Below are 11856 nucleotides of genomic sequence, written 5' to 3'. Positions count from 1 at the left end.
ATCGCTGCTGCTTCCATATTTCATTGCGATTGCAATCAAAAAACATGCAAATTTTTGACAACTAATTTCATATGAACTGTCAGCCGTTATCTCGGTTGCTATGGATTCTATGATTCTTTTCCGGCCTAGTCCGGGAAGTACGTACTTTCCGGACTAGGCCGGGAAATGCTTCTTTCTCAGAGAAAAAGCGTCCGGGAAGTGAGCACTTCCCGGACGGTTGCCGAAAAAATAATTTATTGATCCTTCATGACACTTTACAATGTGTTTAGGAAAAATCAGGGAAATATTACAAGTTAATCATTTCTATTCTATTATTTAAAATGAATACTATTTTATCGAGTGATTAACGAATCAAACACAAATTCCCTAACCGAATAGAAGCACTTTTGCAGCAACAACTCCTCAATTACTATTTTGAATGTTTGTTTTTACAAAGATTTTAAATGGGATGCCATATGAATGAACAATCTGATATAGTGGAGAACGTTTGAAAGTGTAAGTCCGATGTTTAGGAACCAGAAGCACCTGTGAATTACGTGTTCTCTGATCGTACGAACTAGCAAGTTTTTTCCAATTAGTTTCATTATCATTAGGGCATATGAGACATTTGAATATGTATATACCTACATGGAAGTGACAGTAATTTATTGGCGACAAATATAGGCCGATAGGATACTCGATGATTCAAACTAAAAATGAGACGTATTACTCTTTTCTGTGCCACAAAAACTCTAAAGAAGAAACTACAGTCTCCTCAGAGCAAAACAATTGTAAGAGTGTAAGAGATATGACAATAAACAAGGCTGTGATAAACATCAATAAGAGAACTAGGTGGTGAAGAAGTTTTGAGTCTACTTATAGCGAAATAAGCATTATTGTTTTTTTTGCATAGGAGATCAACGTGGGTTGGCCAACTAAGACTTCGATACATGTGGATCCCAAAGAATTTGATACAATCTGCTGGAAGTATAGTAGTACCCAGACAATCTATTTTCAACAAACATCTTTCACAGTTGCTTGCGAAATAGAAGCAAGCTGTCTCACCTGTATTAACTATCAAATTGTTATGGCGACATCATGATATGAACTCAGTCATAATTTTTTCACAAGCCCTCTGGATCTCATCAAAACTTCGAGCCGCGATTACAACAGATGTGTCATCAGCAATCAATATAAGTAATAAGCAGGATAAATGAAGAGGTAACTCATTTATGAACAGCAAGAATAATTGAGATCTTATTACAGAGCCCTGAGGAACACCCATATCTATATTATATTCTTCGGAATAATGGTTATCGTTCTTCACTGACATAGTTCTGTGATGCAGAAAACTACGCAGCCAATCGAAAAAAGTGTTTCTGCAGGCAGATTATAATTCATCTATAATAATTAACTTAAAGGATAAAGTATCAAAGGCGCAAAGGCTCTGGAATATAGTTTCTCTATAATTTTCTGTAGGTATATCCAAACAATCAAAAATGTAACTTATTTGATGTCAATATCTTTATATATCGTGTAAACTCACGTTGACCTACCACATACTCACATAGGTATACCTATTTCATTATAAATTTTCTGCTATGGATAAAATATCTCAAGCTACTAATGCCTTCAAGTCGACTTAATAAATGAAGAATCGATTTGGAAAGTTCACTGCTCAACCAATTATCCTTGCATAGCATTATACCTAATGATTTTTCTTATGATCGTTTCGAAGTAAGAGAGGACCGACCATTTAAATAAATAGGTTCAAAGCTCGCCTATAGGTGCCAATCGATCGTTAAACGAATACCATCGATGTGGATGATCAGCAGTTCTAGAAGAGTTAAACACTTATGTATACTAATGATGGTACCACATGTTGAGAAAAAATTCTGGTGTACGGGAATATTTTATTCTCGATCTGTCTTGAAAAACTGGACAGTAATTAGGTCTTTCTACATAAGTGACTATTCACTACGTCTTCTGATCGATCAAAGTCGGTAGCATCTCCAATTTTAAAGAACTTCATGTTTTTCGAGCGAACAATAATTCTAAAAGTTTATTCAGTCTACTTGATGGAGTTCCATTAAAAATATCAAAAAACTGACAACTTTGTGTCCATTCCCTTCACAATAATATATCTTTATGATACATTTGGTTTATTTTCGTCTTGGAATTCAATTTCCATTCTAAAAATGACAAAATTGATAACCAACCAAAAGAAATTTCAAAATAACTGTACAAATTGAGTTAACGATTAACAAATTGAATAATTAAATTAACATAAAGACAGATGTAGGTACGTTTCGGAATTTTGGTATTTAATATTACAATTTTTCCTCAACTCACCACTTGTATACCTACTTCACAAAAATTGCATTTGAGGAGCTTAAAACGAATTAAACATAACTGTTTCTCTAGTAAGGATTCACAGGAAGTCATAGAATCCTTTCTTTTTATTCTCGTGAACCAAATATACTTTATAAAACTACAAATCGACATTTACAATTGAAACAACAATTTTAGAAATTTAGAATTTATTCTTTGGTTGATAATGACTCTTAATCAATAAATGATTACTTCTAATTATAAAAGTTTATTGAGTCTACTTGATGTGATTGTTTTCTCTGTGAATCCTTACTAGAGAAACAGTTATGTGCAGTTCGTTCGAAGTTCCTTACTTGCAATTTTTGTGAAGTAGGTAGGTATACAAGAGATGAGTTGGTAAATTCAGTAATTTTTTAAACTATAAATCACTGATAAGAAAAAATTGTATTATTAAATACAAAATCCGAAATATTTTAGTTATTCAATATGTTAATCGTTTAGTCAATTTGTACAGTTTTAGTTATTTTGAAATTTTTTTTGATTGGTTATCAATTTTGTAATTTTTAGAATTGGAATTGAGTTCCAAGACAAAAATAAACCAAATATATCATAAAGATATGTTAATGTGAAGGAGATGGACAGAAAGTTGTTAATTTTTGGATATTGACTTCAATCAATCATAAAAATACAAATAGGTTTCAAAATGTACCTTAAAAAACTGTTTCTTCCTTTTAATATAGAGCATCACACTTTTAAACAATTCATGGCGTTCTTTGGAAAAATCGACAAGACATCCTTTGATGAATCTGATAGGGTGATTTTAAGTTCAAAAATATGATGTCATATGCAACTGAAAAGTAGCCTGAAAGGAATACCAGAGGGTCCTTCAATGAAAATTCAGATAAATTAGCCAAAGCAGAGCGGCGAATTTTTTTTGCCGGGGCGCCAAAATGTCTGGCGCCGCCAGATTGGTTTATGATTTTAATTTCTGATAGAGCTGTTCTAGCGGTTAATCCTGACTTTTTGTACTTGTGGCCCTTTTTTGGAGCTTCAAAATTAGCCAAAGCAGGGCGGCGAATTTTTTTTGCCGGTGCGCCAAAATGCCAGATTGGTTTCTGATTTCAATTTCTGATAGAGCTGTTCTAGCGTTTAGTCCTGACATTTTGTAATTGTAGCCCTTTTTTGAAGCTTAAAAAAAAAGAAAATTTTCTGAAAAAAAAGTGTTTGAATTCTTTATTCCTGCACCAATTAAATACCTCCCGAGCGTGAAAAACAGTTATACCAACACAACGAAAAATACATTTCGGCATTCTCTCTGTGTGGGCTATCAAAAGGTCAACTCCTAATACCCCCACGACCAAATCTGTATCAAAAGCACCAACATTGTTGATCCACCGCCGAAAGCACCCAAGACCATGCTATCGACATCGAGACTTGGGCGCCAATAAATAATCATCTCTTATTCCACCACCTTGAATGATGTTAAACGAGCCACCTCTGAAACTGGTGAATGTTCCGACTTAGGAGTTTGACGGATGGGTCAGGGTACCAACATTAATCATCCAAAATCAATTTGGGCTCCGGAGGCGGCTTACGGGGGTCCGGGGAAGACGAGGGCCCGGAGACAATCCGCAACAATAACGTTCTAATGAGTCTCATTACCTCGCTTAGGTGTGAACTTTCACCCAAATCATTTAGCTTCCATCAGTCAAACTCTAACGGCGACCCAGCCTTCTTCCTGTAGTTTACCAACGTAAATTGCTTTAACGATATCGCATTATATAATGTGGGAGATTGATTTCTGACCACGGGAGGATACACATCATCAATCCTGAAGGTTATGAGCAGTACTCTTTCGAATATGCCGAATGAACTCTAGAATGTTAACTGAAGGAGTTTGTGTGCGGTTTTTGATGGCTGAACTCTTTTCCAATAAGAGGTTTCATTTTGATAATACATAGGTGTACAACTTTGCTTCCGCCGTTTGTTTTTTTAGAATCTCCAGGTTTTATTGTAAAAAACTAGTTATTCATTCATGATTCAAAGTATTGCCCATCGCTGGCCACTACTTTGTCCCATCTTTCGGGCAGTGTACGAATCCCGCGTTGAAAAAACTGGTCATCTTTTGAAGCGATCCACGAATCGATGCAATTTTTTACTTCTTCATAAGACCGGAAGTGCTGGTCAGCCAGGCCGTGTGCATTTGAACGAAACAAGTGATAATCCAAGTTAGCAATGTCTGGAGAATACGGCGGGTCGGGTAGGACTTCCCTTTTCAACATTTTCAAGTATGTGTTGACCACATTCGCAACTTTCGGATCGAGCATTGTCATGCTGTAAAATCACTTCATCATGTCTCTAGTGTATTGCGGCCGTTTGTCTTTCAATGCGAGGCTCAAACGCATTAATTACGTTTGATAACGATCGCCTGTATTTGTTTCAGTCGGTTTTAACAACTCATAATACACTACGTCGAGCTGGTCCCACCAAATACTGAGCATAATCTTGATACCGTGAATATTCGGTTTTGCCGTCGACGTGGAAGCATGGCCAGGATATCCCCATCATTTTCTGCGCTTTGGATTATCATAATGAACCCATTTGTCGTCTCCAGCCACAATGTGTCTTAGCCTTGCAAGCAGCTGTTCACAAGCAAACAAACGTCGTTCAACATCTCTCGGCTTCAATCCTTACGACACCCAATTTCCTTGTTTCTGAATCATTCCCATGACTTTCAGGCGTTCTGAAAAGGTTAGTTGCATCCATCCCAATATTGCTGCAGATTCTTGTTGCGTTTGACACGAATCTTGATCAAGTAATGCCTCCACCATGCTAGTCTTCAACGTCAAAATCACCGTTCTTGATGCGTTGAAAACACATTCGGCACGTTCTTTCACTAATAACGGCCTCACCATAGGTGTTTGGGAGCATTCGATGAGGCTCAGCCGCAGATTTCTTCAGTTTAAAGCAGAAAATCAAAATCTTCCGCAAATGACGAGAATTTGGCTCATAAGCTGTCATGTTTAATCGAGAATAACTTCATGGTGCAGACAAAAATCGATTAATATTTCGATGGCGTTATGTTTACAAATAACTAAGCTTATTGTAGGACATCTACGATCTATTTATTTCGACTACCACTTCCGCTACAGCTATCTATTGCAAAACGGCGGAAGCAAAGTTTTACACCTAATGAAAAAAACGAGTACCTATATTTCAAAAGAAATCAAATGTTTGTTCATTTCATTGTAAAATGGAAGAATTCCCATTAACAATGGAAAATGAAATCAGGCCGCCACGGCTACAGTTGCACCGCCAAATCCTTTTCACGAAATTTTTCATGACCAATTCGCACATTTGCGGATGTATGTCGTCGATAACTTCACGAATGCCTTCTTTGAGGTCTTGAAAAAGTCTAAAGGTGTTAAATCAGAAGATCTCGGTGGCCTATTGTGATCACCTTTTCGAGAAATGAGACGGCTAAAAACTTTTCTTGCAGAATTGGGATTGTTTCGTTGCTTGTGTTACCGTCTTGTTGAAAATAAACGTCGTCCATATCAATATCTGTCAATTCTGGCCATAAAAAATCTTTAATCATAACTTGGCAGCGCAACAGTTGCAGATAAGTAAGGTCCAATCATACCATCAGGCCATCACAAACCGCACCAAATCATGACACGTTGAGAATGGAGAGGCTTTCCATTTTCAACAATCATTCTTGGATTTTCCGAGCATCAAAATTTGGATCATTTTGATGCATTGCAAGAATCCAATCAGCAGAGATACGACGTTGCTGGTGATCAATCGACTTGAGTTCAACTGAACTTTAAAAGCCTTAAGATCTGAGTCTTTAGGCAAAAAACTGTGTGATGTCTTCTTTGGGAATGGCTGGTTCCCAAGATCAACGAGGAATCGACAAACCTGCGTTTTCGCCAATACTACAGGTTACTGCAGTAATATTCTGAGTTGTTCTTGAGCGACGCACTCGTTTTCGATTCTTCACAGCCGAAAAAGATACTTCACGACGGCCCAAAAAGTGCTTTAGTTTTGCGAAATGTAACTGCAAAAATTTCCTCATTTTTGTAATAAATTTTAACAATTGTTAGCGTTGGTCATTTTTGTAATGACTAATGGCGCAGTTTCCACTAGTCAAATGTCAAAAGCTTAAAAAAAAACAGCTGCTCAGATAGCGAGCTATTCAAAATGAAAGCTCTTATTGGAAAACCCTATATAAAAAAATTGACTTGGCATCTGATTATCAGAAGATTAGGTATAGGTACCTAGATATATGAGGTGTTTAATTTTATTATTGTTATCGCTTATTAAATCTAGATGAGGTGTTATAATAGGTTCCTATTTAAATTTCTCATGAACATTTTAGTGGTTATTTAACATTTGGGAAATGAAGGAAGCACTGGAGTGAAGTCAGCAGCAATTGAGCGCTCGTTGATTAATGCGCCAACTTCCCCTAGGACACCACATAGCTGTATGTGTGTTCTACAAGGATCAAGTGCAATTGGAGCATGAAAGAACGATCGGTCAAAAGATTCTGACTGAATATGTTTATATTTTGTCATTTACACTCATTTCACTCGAGATCTATCCTGTAGGTACACAACGGCTTTTGACCTCGAATTCTTCATCGGGTAATCGAACCAATCATTAAAACCATTATGGGTTCAAAATTAGTGAATTAAAGACATTCACTCTTCAATGTTCAAACAGAAGTTTCGAACTGATAGGTAGGTCCCTAACTACAGGATGAATAATAAATTGAAATTTCTACAGATATTTCAAAAATTGATATACACTATTCAGTTTTATAAAACTCACATTTTTAAAATTTATTTTCACCTATAATTATAGTCATTTCATTATATATTTATTCAGTTTTCACGTTGAATCCAATTGAAATAAACGACCATTACCAAACGTACACCTCCTGACATCTGTCAGCGACAATAAAAACCGTGACGAGGTGTTACCTCTGTGAAATAGAAAATACCTGTTTTATCGACTGCATCGTATTATCGTTCAGCAAGAGATGGCAGCACATGTAACAAACAAAAACAAATGAATTCTATATAAACATGTGTACCTAAGGAATAATTAATTTTTGAAAAATATAAAACTATATCAATAAAGTGATAGTTCCTTTAGATAAATTTGTAACTAGTCATTTAGTCATTCAGTGGCCAAAAAGCGACACAATACAAAAAAATGAACCAATTCAACTTCCACTGTATTCTGTTACATAAATAAATATCTCTATCTAAAGAAAACAGAATTTCGGCTTTTTGATACATATAATAAGAACTCAAATTTCAAATATTCCTCAAATTTCAAATATTCGGTTTCTCAATTTCCTTGACCTCGGATAATTGTATCAAATAAGCTGCTAGTAACTTCGTTCCTTCGAATAAATTCCTATAGGAAATGTTTTCATTCGCTTCACCTGTATTAGACCCATTTCCTACAAGTGGCAAAACCAGTATGTTCTTTTCCAATGTACCGTCCAGATTACTTATTGATGTCATTGGGCGATCCTCCCTTATGAAGGAAGGTTCTTCCTTATAAGTCTGTGAAAACATCAAGTTTTATTCTGCTGAATTTTTTCAAAACCATATCAATATATAATTGAAGATATATTTTCATTTAAAGTAGTTTGAAAAGGAATTAATCATAAGACACCAAATTCTCACTTGAATTGTAGCCTTTCTGGCAGCTTCATAATTCCAGGATCTGATATTCTCCGCCCAGTGTCGAATTTCACTGACCACCTTACAAGTAATTATACTTTTGATGCCGAGTTCAGAAACTTTATTTTCCACAAAAGATGTGAAGAGAGCCATGGCTTTATCCATTACCTGTCTTTGTACCAGTTTAACAATGACTTGTCGTTTAATCATTTTCTTTGGATTCTCGCAGGAGCAAGCCATATCGTTACTGATATGCATATTCGGTAGTCGCCAAAAATGCATCAAAAGTTTCACCTTATCCCATTTTTGTTTATTTGGTGGAAGTGAGGGCCTTTAAAATGAATCATCATGTTCTCAACTTTTTCTACTCAATAATACAAAAATGTTGAAAGTGATATTTATGAACTTTATAGAACAAATGATTTGCTACTTTCATAATGTATTTGTAACTTCCTGACACGTTTTTGCAATCATTACCATTATCTCATATGCTACCTGCATATCACTACCCAGGTCATCCAAAGTCTGCGTAGGATAGAATAAATTGGGTAATCTAATAACACATAAGGCCGAGGACACACTTAGTCTGAAAATTGAGGTTTTTTTTTCTGTATAACTCATTTGTTTCTGGAGATAACTTCACAAAATTCTGTTTGAAGTCAGTATCCAATATAGAAATTCTAATGGTGTCGTCAGATGTTTTCTGTTTTCCATTGTTCCAGAGAGGAGATAGTCAATTTTTTTCCTTATGGACGCCATATTCGTTTTCCTTATGAGGTGATAAAGAAAAAACTACAAATTCAACAATGTATCACACTCTACAAAAATATTGAGTCTAGGTACGCAAATTTGAAGAATTGTTATGTGAAATCATTACTTGAGTATCGTGTCTCTGAAACAATGGAAAACAGAATAGTTATTAATAATACAAGTGCAGAAGGCATTGATATTCCTCCACGAGTTCAAAATTCAAAAACGAGCCACGAAGTGGCGAGTTTTTGAATGAACGAGTGGTAGAATGAGCCTTCTGTACGAGTATTATACATTATTTTTTCTAATTCATTGCATTGTTATTGAAATTAAAGAAATATTTCCATAAAAATCATTTAGTGATTTTTGAATTGAAAAATGTTGGTTGGCAGAACTGATTTCTTTAAGGCAAATTGATGAATTGACAGATAAAGCCGTGGCGGAAAGTTCGGAGTACCAACATATAATAATAAAATATAACCATGAAAACTGTGCGTTTCTGATATATTCTCGCACGATTTTGTTCTACAAGATGTGGAAGAATGAACGGAATAACCACAGAATTAGAGAAAAAATCTGAAGACACCATTAGTATCTCTATATTGGATAATGGCTATAAACCAAATTTCGTGGAGTTATCTCCAAAAACAAATGAGTTATACAGAAAAAAAGAAAATCTCGATTTTCAGTTTTTTCGAGATATCTCGGAAAACATTGGAGATATTTTGGATCTGTTAACACCAACACGCTAATCCCTAAACAACGCAACTTTTTTGTAATTTAAGCCACCCTGTCTTTTTAAAGATTTCGATATCCCTGTAATGGCCCTCTGAATAGTTCTAACCCTGTATATTCTACTTACACTCTTCTATGAAACCTGCATATATATTTTCTTGGTTTCAATTTTGGAATATCAGTATGCAAATTGTTGAAAAAAGTTCAGTTTGTAATTCAGAAGAATACCTTTACCTAATTTTTTCTATATCAAATTCTTGGATAGCTTCATAAACTCCTTCTTCATCAGGTGTTATTTGTTTCACAAAGTCATTAAAGGTAGGAATAAGAATGCGTTCATTCTCTTGATCATAAAGTTTACTCATTAGATTTTCCATATCGGCCTTTATATCGGAATTGTCTTTCTGTTCTGCCAGTATGTCGAAAACCAAATGTCCTAGGAAGATGATTTTTCTTATATTATTATTATTGAGTGCTCCTAAATCGTTTTGACAAAACCGTGTGGGAAACTATTTGTAAACACTTAAAAAAATGTTATGAATAGATAGTGTTGTAATAAGAGAACTTTGGAAAGATGATTAATGCTCACAAAAGAATATGTAAATGAAATACACAAACCTACGGTTCCGTAGATTATACAAGGATACTTTTCACCTATCCACTCTCCATCGCAACTAACCATGCAATTAACATTAGAAAAGAAATCCAATTTTTTAGTTTGTAAAAATTCTTGTAGTCCCATACTGTTCTGGTGATTCATAGATTCAATCACAAATTTTATGTTAACAGGTAATGGTATGTTTTTTTTCTTGAAAGCTTCAATTATATGGAACCAGCATAGGAGAATGCCTTTTCCTGAGGATGTTCCAGCACCATAAAATCTTTTATCCACTTGGGTAAGAGTCCATGGATCGGTCTTCCATTCTTCTAAATTTGGTAGTTTGACATCTAGATAACCATATACACAAACCTTAAAGCAGACATAATTTTATATATTCTTTTGAAGTCTATAAAAGTCATTAATCACTAGGGACCAGATCTGGGTAATGACCTTGCAGGTCTAGCAGTTGGAGACATAATTCATTCAATTCGAACATCATTTTCATCAATTTGTGATAAAGAGCATTGTCAATACATGAAACTCGTTTTTATTCATCTTTTAAACAACAACAAATGAGCATCTCTTAACCTCAATTATCTCGATCCAGACTTAACTGTATGTTCCAAAATTTTGATACACATCTTTTCACTCCCTTTTGGGGACTCTATCAAAACAGATCGCTTTATCATTTCGTCAATATGTCTGTATTTTTTCAAACTCTTCATCTAGATAAAAATAACTGATAACAGTGACATCAGAAACAAGCTTAATTCTACACAGCAGTTGAATTTTACAAAGAATAATGATTCTTATGTTTGACCAGAGGGAAAAGAACAGTTGAAATAACAAATTGAAGGAAGAAACTGAATTAGTTCACCACACTTACTGTTTTCTTCTTTGAGTCATTACCATGGCTCGCTAATATAACAGGTGGTATTTTAACTTTTTGTCCATTAAGCGAATGAAGGCCAACATAAAAACATTCATATTTAAATTCCAACCTCTTCATCCATTTCTCTGTCCATTTTATCATACTTATCAAGTCATTTCTATATCTAATATCACCCGAAACAGATTTAATTGCTACGGCTTCTGTAAGGTCACTAAGAAAATTCTTAACATGAGAATCAACGTATTTCATCAGAGTTGCTAGCGCCGGGCCTACAGATATTTTTCCTCTTTGTCTTGAAACGAAATAATCTCCATATTCAGCATTCGTTGTATGAGTTTCACTGTGTTCTGTTCGAAATATATGTGGAAATATGACGCTCATTTTGTTACTCTTTTAATGTGGGTGACTATATGAAAATGTAGCCAAGTAATAAGTGTACATATAACTAAAAATATACAAGTATGTTGCAAAAAGAAACTCTGATAGCATTATAAAATAACATGTCATAAAAATGAAGTGTCGGATACCAGAGCACTAACTACTTGATTTTACATTTTTGTTGCAGATTCAATTTCCTTCAGATATAATAATATCATAATGTCATCTCAACAACATATTCCATTTCAATTGCCAGAAAATAGTTTCATCAGATCCTAAATATAATAAATATAAAGTTCCTTGGATTTTGCTAATCTTCCTTGTTAATTCATTCATTTTCTCAGGTATTATTGACCACCAGAAGAATGGTTGAAGAAGACCACCAGAAGAAGGGTTGGTGTAATAAATCAAGAATTATTATGAATTTAAATATGATTCAAATAAAAACATTGGAAATTTGACAGTTTAAAATACGAGGTTAAATATCAATC

At 34.7% G+C, this 11856-nt stretch overlaps 1 protein-coding gene across 1 annotated transcript; it reads right to left on the bottom strand.

Annotated features, from left to right (window-relative positions):
- Positions 1-7591: 7591 nt before the first annotated feature.
- LOC123680440 (cytosolic non-specific dipeptidase-like) lies at positions 7592-11840 on the bottom strand. The gene is made up of 5 exons (XM_045618339.1): positions 10982-11840; positions 10113-10464; positions 9729-9930; positions 8013-8340; positions 7592-7889 (listed from the first exon to the last, which is right to left on the bottom strand). The coding sequence occupies exons 1-5, from the start codon at positions 11366-11368 to the stop codon at positions 7653-7655; spliced, it is 1506 nt and encodes a 501-aa protein (XP_045474295.1). The 5' UTR covers positions 11369-11840; the 3' UTR covers positions 7592-7652.
- Between the last annotated feature and the right edge of the window lie 16 nt (positions 11841-11856).

Source organism: Harmonia axyridis, chromosome 5, assembly GCF_914767665.1.
Source record: "Harmonia axyridis chromosome 5, icHarAxyr1.1, whole genome shotgun sequence".
In the NCBI taxonomy this organism is placed as follows: Eukaryota; Metazoa; Arthropoda; class Insecta; order Coleoptera; family Coccinellidae; genus Harmonia; species Harmonia axyridis.
The sequence above is the reverse complement of the archived record's forward strand: the minus strand, read 5'-3'. Positions and strand labels throughout refer to the sequence as shown.

Excerpts from the sequence above, each read along its gene's own strand:
- LOC123680440 (XM_045618339.1), bottom strand. The coding sequence starts at position 11,368 with ATGAGCGTCATATTTCCACATATATTTCGAACAGAACACAGTGAAACT. Across the intron at positions 10,465-10,981 it reads ATGACTCAAAGAAGAAAACA|GTTTGTGTATATGGTTATCT; the intron begins GTAAGTGTGGTG and ends GTCTGCTTTAAG. Across the intron at positions 8,341-9,728 it reads TTTGATATAGAAAAAATTAG|GCCCTCACTTCCACCAAATA; the intron begins GTAAAGGTATTC and ends TTCATTTTAAAG.